The sequence below is a fragment of the Ostrea edulis genome, chromosome 2 (genome assembly GCF_947568905.1).
Source record: "Ostrea edulis chromosome 2, xbOstEdul1.1, whole genome shotgun sequence".
Taxonomy (NCBI): Eukaryota; Metazoa; Mollusca; class Bivalvia; order Ostreida; family Ostreidae; genus Ostrea; species Ostrea edulis.
This window is the reverse complement of record NC_079165.1, coordinates 57,035,394-57,056,786: the sequence shown is the minus strand read 5'-3', so window position 1 is coordinate 57,056,786 and position 21,393 is coordinate 57,035,394. Positions and strand designations below refer to the sequence as shown.

Genomic DNA, 21,393 nt, shown 5'->3' with positions numbered 1-21,393 from the left:
AAAATAGTTAGACATTTTCAAAGTCTAAAGGTCATAACTTTGGTAAGAATAAGTCAGTCGACATGAAAATCAAACTTGATCTCTAAATAAATTTATACTAAATATTTGCTCACAACAAAAAACAAAAAAGTCCAGAAAACTGTGACGGAATGATAGAATGAAGGGATAACACTCATTGTCGGATATTTATGGTTGATTAAACTTTGTTCCTGAAGAGTCATCAACCGGGTAACCGACGATCAGGTAACACTATGCTCTGACCATTTCATGGCAGTCATAAAAATGGCTATGTACTTTCAGAGAAGATTGATTATGTTTAAATGATAAAGCATAATGGACAACTACCAACCTCAATAGGTCATCTGAGTGATTCAGGTGACCTGAAAAAACAACAAAAGGTTGTCTTTGACGTATTTGTGAATCTTGTTTTCATAACTAGTATGCCAATAAAGAAATGCGAATAATGAGGTGACTATGGCATCACACATTATTCATATTTATATACAAGGTGTGATATAACTTACATTTTGTGAAATCAACAATAAAATGATATCTCAATATAAAAACAAATCTGAAGCAATCTGAATGACCCTTTTCCTTATCAGATGACAATAACATAAACTATCATGAGTCCATCCCAAAAGTGCAGGATACTGCGCTTCAAATACTTTCGTTATTGAAATCAAACATATTCTTCAAGGTCTAAGATATGCATTACAGTTTCACATAAATGTAGGTTTTCTCTTTTCATTAAAACATTAAAGAAACAGAGCACCACATGCTAAACTATAATCAGAAACATTCTTACCACATTCATTGAAGCATGTTGCAAGAGATAATTACCACACAATTTTTGACTTGGATTCCTTTAACAATAAACCAGTTTATTAGTATGGATTTCCATGAATACCGACTATTCTGCATTATGTCACTTTTTCTCTGTAGCTAAATATACATTTTTGAAAAGTATACATTGAAAATGATTCTTTGTCAAAACATGGCCCTAAATATAGACAACATAGGAATACTCCAAATTCAATACTAATTAACATGGCCTTGTTTTAGGGAAGTTTCTTTTTCTGTATTTATGTATCGTGTAATTTGATCCACGATTTTAATTCCATAACCTCAGGCACATTTTGAAAAACAAAGCAAAAAAACAACAACAACAACAACCCAAAAAACCAAGAGGCTCATGGGCCACATCGCTTATCTGAATCACCTTGGCCCTGCCATTGTTCAGCTGTTGTGATTTTAAAAAGATTTTTATCAATGTTTATTCCCATAAAAAATTTGATCCCCTATTGTGGCCCCATCCTACCCCCGGGGATTTTGAAAAGCAAAAACTTGAATCTACTCTATGTCAGGAAGCTTTCATGTAAATTTCCACTTTTCTGGCCCTGTGATTTTTGAAAAGAAAATTTTTAAAGATTTTAATTTTTTTAAAAAAAAGTTGATCCCGTATTGTGGTCCCACCCTACCCTCAGGTGCCATGCTTTTTATAAACTTGAATTTGCACTATATCAGGAAGTTTTCATGTAAATTTCCACTTTTCTGACCAGGTAGTGGTTCTTGAGATCAAGATTTTTGAAGATTTTCCCTTTATATTCCATTGTAAAACTGTTATCCCCTATTGTGTCCCCATGCTACGCCTGTATTTTAATAAACTTGAATCTGCACTATGTGAGGAAGCGTTCATGTAAATTTCAGCTCTTCTGGTCCAGTGGTTCTCGAGAAGATTTTTAAATGATCCACCCTATCTTTGCATTTTTGTGATTATCCCCCTTTGAAGGGGGGCATGGACCTTCATTTGAACACATGTGCATTTTCTTTACCCAAGGATGATTTGCACCAAGTTTGAATGAAATTGGCCCAGTGGTTCTGGAAAAGATGAAAATGTGAAAAGTTTACAGATGGACAGACCACGGACGGATGACAGACAAAAGGTGATCAGATAAGCTCACTTGAGCTTTCAGCTGAGATGAGCTAAAAGAAATTTGAATCCACAATATTTGGAAAAATTTGCACATTTTAAATATGATATATTTTTTTTTTTATTAAAATCTCCTATATATTCTCAATAAAACCTTGATGTCTATAAGTAAGTCCCATCCTAGCCCCAGCTAGGGGTCATGATTTGATGAAACATGGATCTGCATTATATTAGAAGGCTTGTTTATTAATCATGGGCCTGTTCTTGAAAAAGGTTTCTCCCCATTTTAATCTAAATCCATGTTGTGGTCCAAACCTACCCCTGGGGCATTGATTTGAGCAAACCTGAATCTGTACTACATAAGGATGCTTACATAATTAAAATATGACTACTCCTGGTCCTACTGCTTTACTGAGGTCCCATTCTACCCCCTCCCCCTCCGTGGGATATTATTTGAACAAATCTTGAATCTACACTACTTGAGATTTGAACCCAGGCTCCATGAATCTCTTGCCAGGTGTACTACAAACTGAGCTATCTGGCCACCGGTGATCGGAACTGGCTGACCACTACATTCCTCCCTCCTTTCACACTTGAAAACATCAACTCAGATTCTTTTTGCCCCTGTGAGGTTTTCACCTGCAAGGCCAGAGGTGGTTATCTGTACCAAATGTAACATGAAGGCAGAAAATGTAACAGACCAGACAGGGATTCGAACCCAAGCCCCCTGAATCTCTAGTCGGGTGGTCTACCGAGCTACATATGTAACTGGCCACCAGCAATCAAACCCGGCTGACCGCTACATTTGCATATCCAAATAATTGATCATGTCCTGCTGTATCTGAAAAGAAAAAAATCCCATGCGTTTGTGATGTAAAAGTTTAATCCCCTGATGTGGCACCACCAACCCTCAACCCACCACTTAATTTATCTGGCGGCCGCCACTTACTATCTGGCGGCCGCCAGTTAATTTATGTGGCGGCCGCCAGTTAATTATATGGCGGCCGCCAGATAAATTCACTGGCGGCTGCCACTTAATTTATATGGCGGCCGCCACTGAATTTAAATAATTTATATGGCTGTCGCCAGTTATTCAAACTCCTCTCTCTTTCTCTATCTCAAAATGAAAGGGGTGCAATCCCTCCCCAGTAATATGTATGTGATATATATACAATTAAGAGCATTAAATTATTGTTTTTCGATTGTACTGTTAAATACGTAGAATCACAGGGCTGACCCTTCATTTTTTTGACAACGTTCAATTTCTGTTATTTTCACATGCAAACTAAGTTATTTTCACATGTGAAGATTAATTGGCGAATTGGCCCCCACCCCACTCTTTTGGTGGTAGTAATGAATGGTAAAAATGTAACAATGAATTAACTAATCAATTGAAGGATGAACGGAGCCCCCTCCCTCCAATTTAGGAGTAGGAAGTTTGGGCAAAAGACATTTTAGGTTCCTTTTCTACTTTGTTAACAATTGTAGAAGACAATTTCTCCTCCGACTGTCCCTATACACTTTGAAAAACGATGCTGCGTGTTTGCGTACTATTCTAAATCTCTCCAAAATAATCACTCAACGACACGAATTACATTGTTTTCGCAATTGGCAGCCGCCATATTTAAATTAAGTGGCAGCCGCCAGATAAAATAACTGGCGGCCGCCAGTTAATTTATATGGAGGCCGCCGGATAAAATAACCGGCGGTCACCAGTTAATTTATATGACGGCCGCCAGATAATAAGTGGCGGCCGCCAATTAAATTAAGTGGGGGCCGCCAGTTAAATAAATATTAATTCTATACCCTGGCACCTATCGCTTACGTAAAAATCTGCACTACCTGAGAAAATTTGCATATTCATTTGATTAATCATGGCTATGCTGTTTTCTGAGAAGATTCCCGTCCTATATTACCATGTATAATACCCCTATAATACCACGTAAACCTTTGATCCCCTATTTCGGCCATGGCCACAAATTGAATCAACTTGAATCTGCACTACATGAGGATGCTTGCAAAACATGACCATGACAAACCCTGGCCCAGCTGCTCAGGAGAATTATATTTTCTTATGAAAAACTTTCACCACCCTTACCTGGTGGTGGTGGTGGTGGTGGTGGTGGGGGGGGGGGGGGGGGAGAGTGATTTGAACAAACTTGAATCTGCATATGTAAAACTTTGATTCCCTATCGTTACCCAATCCTATTCCTGGGGCCATGATTTGAACAATTTAAAATTTACACTATTCTCCCCTTGAAAGGAGGCATGACCCTTCATTTGAACAATTGAATTTTTAATTCCCTTTATGAAAGGATGCCCTGTGCTGTATCAAAGTTTGGTTGAAATTGCCCTGTGATTCAAGAGAAGTTGAAAATGTGTAAAGTTTAGAGATGATTACAAAGACTATGGACAAACAGTGATCAGAAAAGCTCACTTCAGCTTACAGCTCAGAGAAGCTAACAAAGCTGGAAGTTAAAATAGATCAAATCAAATGCTACCTGGATCCCCATCAAGCCATTGACCTAGATTTCTTTGTGATAATGTAATTTTTCATACATGTAAAAAGGAAACAAGATCTTTTACATGAAAGGGTCAAACTTGGTAGTTTCTTCTCAGCAAGGTGGCTACATATATCCCCAAAACTTATAACAAAATTCTTCAGCATCCGTGCTATTTCCACCTGCAGGACAGAGTATGTTATTTGGACACGGTCTCTCATCTGTCTGGGCAAAAAGGAGACCGCAAGGGTTGTCCACAATGGAATACAAACTCCTCCATGTTCCTGCATTTTAGATTTTGTATTGACAAAAAAGAAGCCTAGCAGTAATCACAGTCCCATCACTGACTAGACAAACACTGTCATACAAATCTTGTGAGAAAACATGATTAACAACAGTTTACAAATGCCCATGCAGGCAGCATACAATTATTACACACTAACATCAGTGATATCGACTCTTTAATACTTTCAAAATAATAGAAGTATGAAAAGATAAAACAAGGTTGTTAGATGAATATTCATGTTACTTATATTTACTTGTTTATTATCATTTTTATTATTTCAATTTCTTTGGATAAAACAATGTGCACACCACAGCATGCTGGCAGTTATGCCCCTGTCTAATTTTGCTGTCTTGATTGCAACAAAGTAGATTTTAAAAACTTTTTAGTTTTCTGTATTTTTTATCATAGTGGTTAATCGATAATAATAGCAAAACAAAACAAATGAAATTTAATTACATTTTTTTTTATTAACTATAAAGTATGTAATGGTGACAATAAGTTTCTAGATGAATGGTAATGGCATGTGAGTGATGTCTGCCTCCGATAAAATGGTAAAAAATCCCTTATGTTTCTGGACCTTCCCCTCCAGGAACCAACTGCAAAAGAACATTAAGAAGTTTTAAATCATACATATACGAGGGTTGTCACAAAAAGTCGTAGACAATGTTAATAATTTTCAAAATACGCATCAAATCCAAAACATTTTTTACATGAGAAAACTTTTACTTATTCTAAACAAAAATATAAAATTTGAAATAAATAATAAAAGAGATAAATGGGATGTTACTGAATAAAAATATATATATCTGCATTGTTGGTGCACGTACAAAAATGAGTAGATATTTTCTTTGTACCACTGATTTAAATGAAAGCAAATAGTTTCATATTAGATATATCGCATTCAAATTGAAATCAATGAAATCAGCTATCTTTTTCGCATAATATACTGGTTTTATAACTGAAGGACATCATAACCGGCAGAGAAGTGATGTAATTTATAAACATACCTGTAATAAAATTTGCGCGATATGACGTCAACACCATTCTTGGTGCACGAGAGAATATTATGTAGGCCATTGTTTGACCCCCACTCAAAGTAACACGAGATGGAAAGCACATCAGATCACCAGAATGTTAGCGGGGCATTAGTGTTTAAATGGCACAAGATATTTGTGAAGGGAATGACATAAGAACCGAAAATGGGAAGGCCATAAAAAAGGGAAAAAAATCCGCGAAATCCTGAAAGTAAATAGCGTCATGTAATGGACGAAAATTAAGTTTGTGCGCCGACAGCTATGATCATATGTTTTTTATTTGTGTTCTACATCATTACGAAAAAAGATATTATTATGAAACTTTGTAAACAAAACTCCAAAATGATGCTTTTAAATTACAAAAGAAAATTAAATATTTTTTTTCTAACGAATAAACGAGTTATTGACATTGTCTACGACTTTTTGGGACAACCCTCATATGTGTTACAGTTTTGGATCCAAACCAGGAGATCGGCCTCCAAAATGCAGCAGAATGGGGGTCATTTCCAGGAGATTTTTCCTTGACTTTTTTTTACAACAAGCAATTAAAGCAGCCATTTTAAACCTCAACATTTACTTTTAAAATAAAAAACAAAGAAAATTCACTTTTTAGAATATTTATCTATAATTGTTTTAATTAATTGACAATATGATATACACATTATCTTTTATCTCCAAACTGACACATGTATATGTATGTGTTTATAGTTTCAGAACAGTAATCCATATGATGATGATAGTATACACCTATTTACTGGCTATGAGGACAATAGCAAGTTTATTGTCCCCCCAGACAGCAACTATTTCCCTAAGGCGCAGCCAGTAAATAGGTGTTTTATTATACCAAAGTAGACTTTACGTGTGTCAGACATACCAAAGTGAAGTAAACTAACATTCGGCATTAGATGGAATCGACCGAGGTGATCTGAGTGGTAAACTAATTACAGTTATCAGACTTTGACATCACAGAAAAGAAAACGCAGCAAAATATAGCATCCGGTAAATAATTTCGAGACTATTTCCCTAGGGCAGATAGTTAAAAAACTATTTCACAGATAGCATTATCCAGAAGAAATAGCAAGTTTATTCACTTAACATTTATGTAGCAAAAACATTCTGAGGTATAATAATTTAGTATATTGTATGTGTAGAGATAGTTTGGTATTTTGTATGTGATGTGTAGTGATAATTTGGTATATTGTATGTGATGTGTAGTGATAGTGTGGTATATTGTATATGATGTGTAGTGATAGTTTGGTATATTGTGTGTGATGTGTAGTGATAATTTGGTATATTGTATGTGATGTGTAGTGATAATTTGGTATATTGTATATGATGTGTAGTGATAGTTTGGTATATTGTGTGTGATGTGTAGTGATAGTTTGGTATATTGTATGTGATGTGTAGTGATTGTGTGGTATATTGTATGTGATGTGTAGAGATAGTTTGGTATATTGTATGTGATGTGTAGTGATAATTTGGTATATTGTATATATAGTGATAGTTTTGTATATTGTGTGTGATGTGTACTGATAATTTGGTATATTGTATGTGATGTGTAGTGATAGTTTGGTATATTGTATGTGATGTGTAGTGATAGTTTGGTATATTGTATGTGATGTGTAGTGATAATTTGGTTTATTATATACCCATCAATGTATCGTTCTTTGATACTGTGGATTTCACAGCGTTTGATCTGGTTTTCCGGATCACCACACTGTGGTTTTCTGATTCCGTATCAGTATCCTCTGAAACTGATGCCGTCACAATGCATCAACGCAACGTTATTTGTGGAAAATATTGACCACGTCACAAACGAAACTGCGTACACAAAACATAATTTTCATGGTATGTCTGTGTTTTTGATAATTTGGATTACATTTATTATCTTATAAATGTGGATTTAAAATTCATAAGGGAGTATATAATAAATTTATCATTACTACAGTAACTTGATCCGAAGAGTTGGATCACGTCTCGTTGACAGGCGCGGGTCATCAGATCAAACTCGACACTTCGCGTCTCGTGTGATCTGATGATCTGCACTTGTCGTGATCCGACTCTTCGGATCAAGTTACTGTAGAAATAATATATATATATTGTATGTGATATGTAGTGATAGTTTGGTATATTGTATGTGATGTGTAGTAATAGTTTGGTATTTTGTGTGTGATGTGTAGTGATAGTGTGGTATATTGTATGTGATATGATAGTTTGGTATTTTGTATGTGATATGTAGTGATAGTTTGGTATATTGTATATGATGTGCAGTGATAATTTGGTATATTGTGTGTGATGTGTAGTGATAGTTTGGTATTTTGTATGTGATGTGTAGTGATAGTGTGGTATATTGTATGTGATATGATAGTTTGGTATTTTGTATGTGATATGATAGTTTGGTATATTGTGTGTGATGTGTAGTGACAGTTTGGTATATTGTATATATAGTGATAGTTTGGTATATTGTATGTGATGTGTAGTGAGTTTGGTATATTGTATGTGATATGTAGTGATAGTGTGGTATATTGTGTGTGATGTGTAGTGATAGTTTGGTATATTGTATGTGATGTGTAGTGATAGTTTGGTATATTGTGTGTGATGTGTAGTGATAGTTTGGTATATTGTATGTGATGTGTAGTGATAGTGTGGTATATTGTGTGTGATGTGTAGTGATAGTTTGGTATATTGTGTGTGATGTGTAGTGATAGTTTGGTATATTGTATATGATGTGTAGTGATAGTTTGGTATATTGTATGTGATGTGTAGTGATAGTGTGGTATATTGTGTGTGATGTGTAGTGATAGTGTGGTATATTGTATGTGATATGATAGTTTGGTATACTGTATGTGATGTGTAGTGATAGTGTGGTATATTGTGTGTGATGTGTAGTGATAGTTTGGTATATTGTGTGTGATGTGTAGTAATAGTTTGGTATATTGTATGTGATGTGTAGTGATAGTGTGGTATATTGTATGTGATATGATAGTTTGGTATATTGTATGTGATGTGTAGTGATAGTGTGGTATATTGTATGTGATATGATAGTTTGGTATACTGTATGTGATGTGTAGTGATAGTTTGGTATTTTGTATGTGATGTGTAGTGATAGTGTGGTATATTGTATGTGATATGATAGTTTGGTATATTGTATGTGATGTGTAGTGATAGTGTGGTATATTGTATGTGATATGATAATTTGGTATACTGTATGTGATGTGTAGTGATAGTTTGGTATATTGTATGTGATGTGTAGTGATAGTGTGGTATATTGTATGTGATATGATAATTTGGTATATTGTATGTGATGTGTAGTGATAGTTTGGTATATTGTATGTGATGTGTAGTGATAGTGTGGTATATTGTATGTGATATGATAGTTTGGTATATTGTATGTGATGTGTAGTGATAGTTTGGTATTTTGTATGTGATGTGTAGTGATAGTGTGGTATATTGTATGTGATATGATAGTTTGGTATATTGTATGTGATGTGTAGTGATAGTGTGGTATATTGTATGTGATATGATAATTTGGTATACTGTATGTGATGTGTAGTGATAGTTTGGTATATTGTGTGTGATGTGTAGTGATAGTTTGGTATATTATGTGTGATGTGTAGTGACAGTTTGGTATTTTGTATGTGATGTGTAGTAATAGTGTGGTATATTGTATGTGATATGATAATTTGGTATACTGTATGTGATGTGTAGTGATAGTTTGGTATATTGTATGTGATGTGTAGTGATAGTTTGGTATATTGTGTGTGATGTGTAGTGATAGTTTGGTATATTGTATGTGATGTGTAGTGATAGTTTGGTATATTGTATGTGATGTGTAGTGATAGTTTGGTATATTGTGTGTGATGTGTAGTGATAGTTTGGTATATTGTATGTGATGTGTAGTAATAGTTTGGTATTTTGTATGTGATGTGTAGTGATAGTGTGGTATATTGTATGTGATATGATAGTTTGGTATATTGTATGTGATGTGTAGTGATAGTGTGGTATATTGTATGTGATATGATAATTTGGTATACTGTATGTGATGTGTAGTGATAGTTTGGTATATTGTATGTGATGTGTAGTGATAGTTTGGTATATTGTATGTGATATGATAGTGTGGTATATTGTATGTGATATGATAGTTTGGTATATTGTATGTGATGTGTAGTGATAGTTTGGTATTTTGTATGTGATGTGTAGTGATAGTGTGGTATATTATATGTGATATGATAGTTTGGTATATTGTATGTGATGTGTAGTGATAGTGTGGTATATTGTATGTGATATGATAATTTGGTATATTGTATGTGATGTGTAGTGATAGTTTGGTATATTGTATGTGATGTGTAGTGATAGTTTGGTATATTGTGTGTGATGTGTAGTGATAGTTTGGTATTTTGTATGTGATGTGTAGTGATAGTGTGGTATATTGTATGTGATGTGTAGTGATAGTTTGGTATATTGTATGTGATATGATAGTTTGGTATTTTGTATGTGATGTGTAGTGATAGTGTGGTATATTGTATGTGATATGTAGTGATAGTTTGGTATATTGTATGTGATGTGTAGTGATAGTTTGGTATATTGTATATGATGTGTAGTGATAGTTTGGTATTTTGTATGTGATGTGTAGTGATAGTTTGGTATATTGTATGTGATATGTAGTGATAGTTTGGTATTTTGTATGTGATTTGTAGTGATAGTTTGGTATATTGTATGTGATATGATAGTTTGGTATTTTGTATGTGATGTGTAGTGATAGTTTGGTATATTGTGTGTGATGTGTAGTGATAGTTTGGTATATTGTATGTGATATGTAGTGATAGTTTGGTATATTGTGTGTGATGTGTAGTGATAGTTTGGTATATTGTATATATAGTGATAGTTTGGTATATTGTATATATAGTGATAATTTGGTATATTGTATGTGATGTGTAGTGATAGTTTTGTATATTCTGTGTGATGTGTAGTGATAGTGTGGTATATTGTATGTGATATGATAGTTTGGTATATTGTGTGTGATGTGTAGTGATAGTTTGGTATATTGTATGTGATGTGTAGTGATAGTTTGGTATATTGTATGTGATGTGTAGTGATAGTGTGGTATATTGTATGTGATATGATAGTTTGGTATATTGTGTGTGATGTGTAGAGATAGTTTGGTATATTGTATGTGATGTGTAGTGATAGTTTGGTATATTGTATATGATGTGTAGTGATAATTTGGTATATTGTGTGTGATGTGTAGTGATAGTTTGGTATATTGTATGTGATATGTAGTGATAGTTTGGTATATTGTGTGTGATGTGTAGTGATAGTTTGGTATATTGTGTGTGATGTGTAGTGATAGTTTGGTATATTGTATGTGATATGTAGTGATAGTTTGGTATATTGTGTGTGATGTGTAGTGATAGTTTGGTATATTGTATATATAGTGATAGTTTGGTATATTGTATATATAGTGATAATTTGGTATATTGTATGTGATGTGTAGTGATAGTTTTGTATATCGTGTGTGATGTGTAGTGATAGTGTGGTATATTGTATGTGATATGATAGTTTGGTATATTGTGTGTGATGTGTAGTGATAGTTTGGTATATTGTATGTGATGTGTAGTGATAGTTTGGTATATTGTATGTGATGTGTAGTGATAGTGTGGTATATTGTATGTGATATGATAGTTTGGTATATTGTGTGTGATGTGTAGAGATAGTTTGGTATATTGTATGTGATGTGTAGTGATAGTTTGGTATATTGTATATGATGTGTAGTGATAATTTGGTATATTGTGTGTGATGTGTAGTGATAGTTTGGTATATTGTATGTGATGTGAGTGGTAGTTTGGTATATTGTGCGTGATGTGAAAGATCTCCACATATTCAAATTTTGCAAAATTTTCATCACTCACCATTGTTATGTTGTTTCCATTTAACAAAATCTGATCCAATTTTGTAACTCTTCTTCCCTCTGGGGTGCTCTCACTGTTGATAAAAAAAATTTCTTTGAAAAGAGTAAAGCATGCTTTTGATGCAGTATTTCCTTACTACAAAATGTATTGTATAATTATATGGTCTAATGTTTCAACAAAGTCCACTTGATAAAAATATAGGTATCTTGTCGCATTTATCAATACGTATTCAATAGGATATCCAACATGCCTGATATCATTACAACTGTTTTGATGTTAAATCAGTGTTTACAAATAAATGCACATGTCACTCAGCCATCTGTATTGCATATTCATAAGACAGACACATGACTATTTCAGACGTCAACACACATAAAGTAGGAAAATTTAATGTGTTTCAAACTGCACCTAATCCTGTATAATGGTTTATTCTGTTGACCTGGATGACTACATTTTTTCTTTTTCTTGATGCCATGATTCACTGTTCACATCAAAGTAATGCACACGTGCATGAGTTTACAACAGCAACCAGTTAATTTAAAGAAATGTAAATCTTCACGTACCAGGTGAGTATGTATAGAATGTAAATCTTCATATACCAGGCGAGTATGTACGGAATGTAATCTTCATGTACCAGGTGAGTGTGTATAGAATGTAAATCTTCATGTACCAGGCGAGTATGTATAGAATGTAATCTTCATATACCAGGCGAGTATGTATAGAATGTAATCTTCATGTACCAGGCGAGTATGTATAGAATGTAAATCTTCATGTACCAGGCGAGTGTGTACGGAATGTAATCTTCATGTACCAGGTGAGTGTGTATAGAATGTAAATCTTCATGTACCAGGTGAGTGTGTATAGAATGTAAATCTTCACGTACCAGGTGAGTGTGTATAGAATGTAAATCTTCACGTACCAGGTGAGTATGTATGGCAAACACTTTTTTTTAATGTAAGGAATACAATAATGTATGGAATACATGTGAAAACTGTAAATTTACACACAGCAAATGCTGAATAAACGTTACTTAGAATACATTTTTTCCCATTTATTTTGTACTTACAATTCTGTGACATCTTCTAGCACCATATCTATTCGAAGTTAGGGTTGAAAACTCCACTATATCTTAAATTTATAAATACTATAACAAATAGTAAAACAAACAAAAACATGTTTTGATTTTGTGATATGGAATTGTTTACCAAATTTATCCACATTATTTTACTTCCAGTCAGTAGAGCTTTATTGTAGGTAAATAAAGAGAAACTCAGAAGTACAAGAAGAATCAGTTCCTTGGTAAACTTGTGCAGTAGTCTCGGGTGTGGAAAAACGGTACATGACATATGATACACAGATGGAGAGTGATTCTAACAAACAAACTGAAGAGAAATGAAGGTAGTCAATAATGATCATATTTCATATCTAATACATAGATGGTGGGTCTTTTAAAATCATAGTATCATTTTGAAGAGTTCTTTGAAGAAAAATATCCCAACATAGGGACTTATAAAATAATGATTACTACTTGATACATATTAACAAGAATTTTACATTGAAGTCTACAGGAAGAGCATGTTTTATCAAAATATTTTAAAGAGAAACTATATTTTCAAACGAATCTCTTGGTAAAATATTCCATAATCTTTATGAAAATTTAAAATAAATCATTTATTGCACATACTTTTAAAAAATTAGATTTTCTTATTTTTACCAAGGGCAGAAAACTCTTCCAAAAAGTCTCAAATGCAAAGACTGGCTTCTAATCATTTACCAATCATGTGAATTTAAACTTCACTTTCCTTAAAGGGACTGGTTCACGATTCTTGATAAAAATATTTTTCATTTTTGATGTTAAACATTAGAAATATAGCTCATTTAATGTTGGCAGCCAAAATTTTGACCTTCTGAATGCAAGAATAAAAGTAATATTTTAGCCTTAAATATGTGTTATGTAAACAAAGACTTGAGTCTTTTTATGTAAACAAACAAACAAGTGAAATATTGATTTTGTAATATAATGCATCTTAATTTTGCATAGTCACAAATTTTAACTTTTAGATGACACATTTCACTCCAAAAATGCTTGAAATGTGAAAGATATAATAATACTTAGATCGATATCCATTTCTTTTGAAAATTTCATAAACAATAGCATACTGCAATCTTTGTTTACAAAACAAATAATAAACTCTCTAAATTGAGCTTCTGTGATGATGTATCACCTTAATTTTCATGCGAAATCTTTCAAACACATTAGACAGTAGATTTTGATCATTAAAAGTGAAAAACAAAATTTTGGGTAAAATCGTGAATCAGTCCCTTTAATATTTAACAATAAACATTTATTTTTATTTATATTATTCAAAATTGTTCAGTCTCCTTTTGTTATACATTGAATACCTTTATAAAAAACTTTTTTCAGAAACTGAAAAAGAACTTGCAAGTTTAAACAATATGTAATCTCTTTTTCCAGGTTTATATAAGCCTACAGGACAATTTTGACTATTTTCAGAAACTGTTATGCATAAAATCAGCTGAAGCTAAACAGCTGTGTAGTGGGTTCTTGTAACCAAAAAGGAACTGGTAGTCATATCTGTTTATGTAGTGCTAGCTATGGATGAAAGTCATTATTTGAAGCCCAAATCATGAAGCAAGCCAGCTCTTTACGTTGATAGTGGCAAAATCCCCAATTCAATACATGACACCATGATAACTTTTGACTGCGTGCAAAAGATGAAAATATGACACTATTAACCATTCATCTTTATCTGTGATTTTGTTCTGTAAGAGTGGTGAAAATGACATATTCATGACAAGAGACAAAAACAAAAGGATACTGACATAATCATCAAAACCCAGTAATATTCCTACAATTTCTTTGTCATTCTTCATAATGATGTGAATGCGAGATCCAATACATTTATCCACCAACTCTGAAAAATTAAAATAATAAAAATACATTTATATGCAAAAGTAAGCGATATTACTAAATAATTCAAATATCTAAACCTACATGCATACTTAGTAAAATATTCAAAAACATATATGTATATTAAACATCATAACAATTGTTTTGAAAAACGAGGGGTCCACAAGCCTTATCAGTCACCTGATGCAGGGTTGGCAAAAAAGTGGTCAATATGAGTATTGACCGGGCTGGTGGTCAATACTGGTTAAAACCGGTCAATACTGGTTAATACTGGTCGATTGAAAATTATTTGGTCATTATAGTCTGTGTTATTTATTTTAAATGTTTAATTTATCTTTATCTTCGCAAGAAATGTACAAAAATAGGAAAATGGACAGTTTAAATCACAATTGACCATTATTGACCACTTGGGGAGTATTGACCAGGACGGTTAAAACCACTGGTTAAAACCAGGGGCGGTTTTAACCGCCCAACCCTGTACCTGAGTAATAAATGTATCACTAGTCCCAAGGGCTACAAAATCTACAAATAATTTCCTGTTTTGACTATCTAAGCTAAATTCTAATAATCAGCAACAGTATAAAACAAGATGCATTCAAATGCCCTCAAAAGTGCCTATACTGATGATAGGCTTTACATAATATAATATATGTAACATTAACACGATATGACTAATTTGGACCATCCTAGAGTGAAAACCCTGGGGTTGCGAAATTAACAATTTTGGTACATCCTTTCCAATGAAAGAGACAATAATCATTATAATAATTTTGGCTTCACCCTGGAACCAAACCCTTATCCCCTAGGATCATCGAATTCAAAATTTGGTAAAGAGGATGACCTTTGGATAAAACTTACAGATGAACAACAAAAGGTTTATACAGATTTCTAAGGTTCAGATCAAAAACCTGTGCTATGTCAACATAGAGCACATATGACCGTTCCTGTGACAGCCCAACTTCCCAAGAAACCAGGAAATGTAAACCCGTTAGAAATACTAAGACCTTATCATTAAGTAAACGAGCTAAAGTATAAATTCTACAGAATTTATGTAACTTTGGAACAACAGATCTTTACTGTTGATGTATATCACTTGTGAGGGGTTTTAACTTGTCTGGGTGTGGTGTGATACAGTCGTTTCTGCATCAAGAGGTCCTAAATGGATAGACTCATCCGCATTTGAATTATTACATAATCATAACTACTTTGCATTGAATTAATATTTCTCATGCCACTGCAATTATATGATTTACATGACCAGAAAGAATCACAGACAAATTAATTCTCCCCAGGACATGAAACTTTAGTAAAATTCTAAATAAATGGTCCCATATGTAGAACCACATCCATATCATTTTACATCATCTAATTATATTGGGTTATCCTTTAATTATATTAAGTCAGAAGACCAAAAAACCAAAAAAAACCACCCCAAAACCCCAGACTAATACTTTCATTGTGTGACATTCATATTCATTGGGTATTAATTTATGAATTTAGCTACAGGTGCTTGGTGCAGCACCATTTTCAATGGTCAAAACCACCTGAAAATGCAGTCAATGATATTAAGATTTGCAAACGACAAGCCATTCGGGCAACCATTTTCATGAAATCCACATGCCCGAACTGAATTTCACTTGCCCGAAAATGAAAGTAAATTATACGCATGGGAAATCTGAATAATTTTCAAGACAAATCCGAAACAGACAGAGTGAAGATGCATAATTAATGGGACGAATGACTTTGTTTGGGGCGAGTTATTCTAATTATATGACTTGAGCATGCGCGTAATATTAATTTACTTCCGATTGTCAAATTAAAACTCGGACGGGTAATTTTTTTTTACAAGCCAGTCGGACTTGTTGTCAAGCGGATTTTACAAGTCAGACAGGAAAATCACTGGCCGCGGGCGTTCGGACTACTGCTAATTTCGCAGACTGAAAATGTGCATCAAATTATATAAAATTTATATGACAAGGTGCATATATGTCTCATTAATACATATTTACACAGATTAAGTCAAGATATTGCTACAGTGGCAAGGGAGAGGTGGCATTATATATGCAGGCTAAGCTCTATATATTTTTTAAATTTTAAGTACGACTTTTCAAATCTTATTAACAAAGCTCTATGTACTACATATATGTATACCGCATATTCACAAGGAATATATATCGTTTTAAACTATATTTCAGATCTACATCATAATTTCTTGGCCTTCTCTGAGAAAAGTCAAAAACTGTTAAAAGACTTCTGGCATGATGGACAAAAAGGCATACAAAATCAGTTTAAATATAAATTTGGGAGCATGAATTTGAGGTTCAGAACAATGACTAGTTAACAATAAAACTGTTTTAAATTAGTCATCGAGGTGTGTTTGGCAAAAACAAACCTAAAGGCAAAAGTTGAGAGGGATTTGAAAAAGTTGTTGTCATCTTCTCTAATCTCTGTTCACATGTGAGATTCAATAATAATGGAAGAGAAATTCCGAATAAAAGAAATCCGAAAATCCGAAAGTATCTACTTCCGGTGACGACATTTCACGAACATTTCCGATATTGAACGAATGGGTACGATGATTACGAATTCATGGCCGACAAAAGATGTCAGGAATAAACAATGATGCAAAGATCTACATCATGATTTCTTGGCCTTCGCTGGGAGTTAAGAGATGAGTTCGAAGGAGCAGTCAAATGAAGGTTTAAATGATCGAGATGTTGAATTTTATTATCGACCAGGTACATCTTTGTTGGTCTTTGAGGCATCTATTTGTGGCACTGAGATGCTGAATTTTGTATTTTGGTATCTCAGCCTCTGCATCATTAGTCTATGTCGGTTTTATGATTTCCTCTCAAACCTTTGCCATTTTTCTCTTTCATTAATGATCAAATCTGAATAACATTCATTGAAAATAATGAAATATAGGTGGTTGATATGTCAGATAAAGGAGCAGCTTGAAGGAGAATTTTCCAAATGGGTCAGAGTATAAAATAGGTCTTCCAGCTTATCTTCTATGATTCATCTCTACTTCCTCCTAATTTCTTATCTGGGGGGATTTCTTAGATTTTCTCCTTGTTTTTGTTAAAAACATGTGTAATAGTGTTTTATACATACTCTGTTCGAGGCAGAAACTTTTTTTTAGTACATAGGCCTAATATCTTTTTGACTTTAGATTTAATAATCAGAACATCAAATTCAAGTTCAGTGGATTGGTGTCTGATAACTATAGTTCATATATGTATAGGTATGAAAGCAAGGGTCCAAGTATACTGAAATATTTTGTGAACATGTAAAGTTAAACTGACTCTTATATAATTATAGAGATTGAATGAAACCATTAATATACTCAAATATTTCAAGATGTGTGGTATTCATTAGTTTGATTTTCTTTGGTTGTACAACTATAGTGCACTCTAAACATGCATTCTGTATAAGTTAAGCAGAATATGGACCTCATGATTAAATCAGCATTTCAATATAGATTTCTACATGTGTATGACAAACACCAAGCCAGTCAGACAAATATACTGAATATGATCTTTGACACCGAATATTACAAGACAAAGACAAATTCTGCCAAAGTTCAGCACTGTACCATGTTCAGAACTGCAAATGATTTGCACTAGATGTATGGAAAAACTGCATGATTTGCTGCTGATTTCATGGAGTAATATGATGACATATTATCATATATGTTATGTAATAATTGTCTTCTACAGGAGGAAAAAGAACAGATGGGTTAAAGGCAGCAGATATTGTGCCCATTTTACGGGAACGGGTAGCCTATCTCTCAGGTAATATAAATATATAGTAAATATTGCAGATCGTATTTTATTTGTTAGAACTTTATTTATGTTTATACTTTGAAAATATGGTTCTCATAAACAATTTTGTATATATATTTAATATATATTGATATTGGTAGTGATGAATGAATTAAACATTTGGGAAATTTATATCAGTGCATGATAATGAATGACTCGCTGATAAATCTGACCAAGCAAGATTATGAAGATGAAGTATAAATGATAGGTGTTTCATTTCAATTTTTATCATATGTTGCCATGGTGTGAATTTGACTGGTGTTACATACTCAGATTTTTTTTTAATTTATGTGAATTAGGTAGGGCCTACTTGAATTTTTTTTATTGAAATACTACATGTAGTTGATAGCAAGAACATCACTGATAATATGTCTTACGGGGTGACCGTGTTTGAGGGCAAAGCAAAAAGTATTGGCATTAGTATCTATATCCAAAAGCAAGACCAAAAACAACCCCAAGTTAGCACGGGGATAGAGCTTTATCAAAGCATCCTAATTTTGGACATATGATCCGCCTATATATTGAACACGGAAAATATAACGCAATTGATGTAAATAGTCATTGTGACATCATATTCAGTGTCGGTATTTAGCAAATTTACAAACATAGGAGACAACTTAGACATGGCACAATCGTGTTAATCGACGAGCGATTATATATGATTAAGAAAATAAGATTCACATGTTTTTACGGATTTTATATAACATCTCAGAACGACATGAACTAGGGTAGACGAGATTCATAATGGAGAAATACATGTACACGCGCTAATATTCGAATCGCCGCCATTGGGACCAAAATTTCAAATTCCGTACGTATGGTTTAATTTTTAATTAGTTTTCTATATTTTCCTTTTAAACATGTATATACGTGTTACCTATAGGGAGAGCTCCGCTCTCACGGCCCAAAGAGATTTTTTTTTAAATCGCGTACTTGTAAATAGTTCAAGAATATGAACTTGTACATGTTTTAAATATAACCTAGTGTGTGTCAGAGTAGTTTACAGAAAGTGGATGTTGAGATATTTGTAAAGAAATGTACAAGAAAATCCTTATAGAATATTTTTTAGATGCCCAATAGTTATTTCCTTTTGTTGAACTAACTCTCATGTATGGTAAGATGCAAAATAGATTTTCATACACACACAGAGGGTACAAATGCTTATCGCTGCATTCAATATTGCCTAAAGGATGGTTATTAACTGCTACTGAACTGCAGGGAAACACAGTTCGATAAATTCATGTGTATTTAAGAATAAAATACTTCAATCAAAAATAGAAATTTACCATTTTTCCCTGTTAAAAGTATAAATTGTGTCAAATAATTACATCTTAATTTAATAGTCTAATCTAAACAATTTGTTCTTGATGTGGTCGGTTTAATGTACACTACCAACTGATGAATATCTAAAACAAAATTCATACTTTCATAACTTTTATTGTCATCTTCAAACTAGTAATATAAAATACAAATATAAACTGTACTCACCTAAATGTTTAATAGAATACTGATTGTATCTCCATCACAGAAGAGCTGATATCTCAGAAATTATGTGTTAAAATTTCTGTGGGGGTTGATTATGCAAAAATAATCAGATATTTAAAGGGACTGGACTGGTTCACGATTTTTGAACAAAATATTTTTATTTTTTTATGTGAAACATTAAGAATATAACTCATTTAATGTTGACAGCCAACATTTTGACCCTTGAATGCAAAAATAAAAGCAATATTTTAGCCTTAAATCTGTGTTATGTAAACAAAGACTCGAGTCTTTTCATATATACAAACACACCAGTGAAATGTTAATTTTGTAATATAAAGCATCTAAATTTTGCATAGTCATAAATTTTAACTTTTAGATGACACATTTTACCTGAAGAATGCTTGAAATGTGAAAGATATAATAAACTTAGATTGATAACCATTTCCTTTGAAAATTTCGTAAACAATAACATACCGCAATCTTTGTTTACAAAACAAAAAAATGAACTCTCTAAAATGAGCTTCTGTAATAATGTATAACCTTGATTTTTTGTGTGAAATCTTTTAAACACATTAGACAGTAGATTCTGATCATCAAAAGTGAAAAACAAAATTTTGGGGGAAATCGTGAATCAGTCCCTTGAAAAGAAATGGGGAGAGACAGGCGTGGGATGGGGGTTATTCTCCCATTTGGGAGTGTAGTTGTGGTATTAAACACTGAGAAACAACTGTGGTAGGGCAATATTAGTTGATTATTATACATTCCGTTTCCTTCTTCAGGTGGAAGAGATAGACGAGGAGGGGCTATATTGACGTTTCCCTCTCTCACCCACCCAGAAAAACTGGACACGGATGACTTGAGACGTCTTATGACCTATTTGGCTAGTGTTCCGAGGTAATTACATCTCATCAGTTACATGATACTTTGTTTGTGTCATTCAAATCTTTAAAAAGACAAAAGCTGTCGAAAGTCATTCTTGTTGACTGTTTCCAGATTGACTAAAACAGCTTTACAGTACATAGATATCACTGCTGGCGTTCATACATCTAGCAATCTTTTGTTGTAATTTTAACATTGGAATTTCTTTTGTTTGTATAGAAGCAATGGCCAAAACATTATTTTATAGGAGTAAATAATTCACTGCGGAGAAAATTTGACATAGTTTTCATAACATCTGATTGGAGGTCACTTTTTTTTTCATTCTTAGATTTACTTTTCTTCATTTTTTTTTTTTTTTATCATATTCCAACATTTTAATAACAGTTCAGAATTAAAAAGCTTTTATGTCTACTCTTAATTGACAGTTTATGTTCCTTTAAGAGTTTGTGTGTAAAGTTAAAGAGTATTCACAATATACTTGTGTACTTCAATGTAGATGTGTAGATTTCATGAATACCAGACTTGTCAAAAATGGGTGGTTTGGTGGTCCTGTTGGTAATTTTTAATGAAGGACCAATAAAAAAATAGCCTTAAGTCTTATTGTACGACT

At 33.2% G+C, this 21,393-nt stretch overlaps 2 protein-coding genes across 6 annotated transcripts in view; one reads left to right on the top strand and one right to left on the bottom strand.

Moving 5' to 3' along the window:
• Positions 1 to 5,167: 5,167 nt before the first annotated feature.
• Positions 5,168 to 17,143, bottom strand: LOC125681608 (U6 snRNA-associated Sm-like protein LSm5). The gene is made up of 5 exons (XM_048921769.2): positions 16,988 to 17,143; positions 14,504 to 14,599; positions 12,730 to 12,757; positions 11,664 to 11,736; positions 5,168 to 5,316 (listed from the first exon to the last, which is right to left on the bottom strand). Exons 1-5 carry the CDS (start codon positions 17,028 to 17,030, stop codon positions 5,284 to 5,286), a joined length of 273 nt encoding a protein of 90 aa, XP_048777726.1. The 5' UTR covers positions 17,031 to 17,143; the 3' UTR covers positions 5,168 to 5,283.
• LOC125681606 (triple functional domain protein-like) overlaps positions 17,135 to 21,393 on the top strand; it is a 153,560-nt gene continuing 149,301 nt past the window's right edge. For 4 of the 5 annotated variants that reach the window (XM_048921768.2, XM_056154525.1, XM_048921766.2 and 1 more), the window contains exons 1-3: positions 17,135 to 17,333; positions 18,315 to 18,389; positions 20,684 to 20,798. In XM_048921768.2, coding sequence (XP_048777725.2) covers positions 17,267 to 17,333; positions 18,315 to 18,389; positions 20,684 to 20,798 — 257 coding nt within the window. In that variant the 5' untranslated portion in view covers positions 17,135 to 17,266. The remainder of the gene's footprint in view (positions 17,334 to 18,314; positions 18,390 to 20,683; positions 20,799 to 21,393) is intronic. The other variant, XM_056154524.1, reaches the window with a different exon arrangement.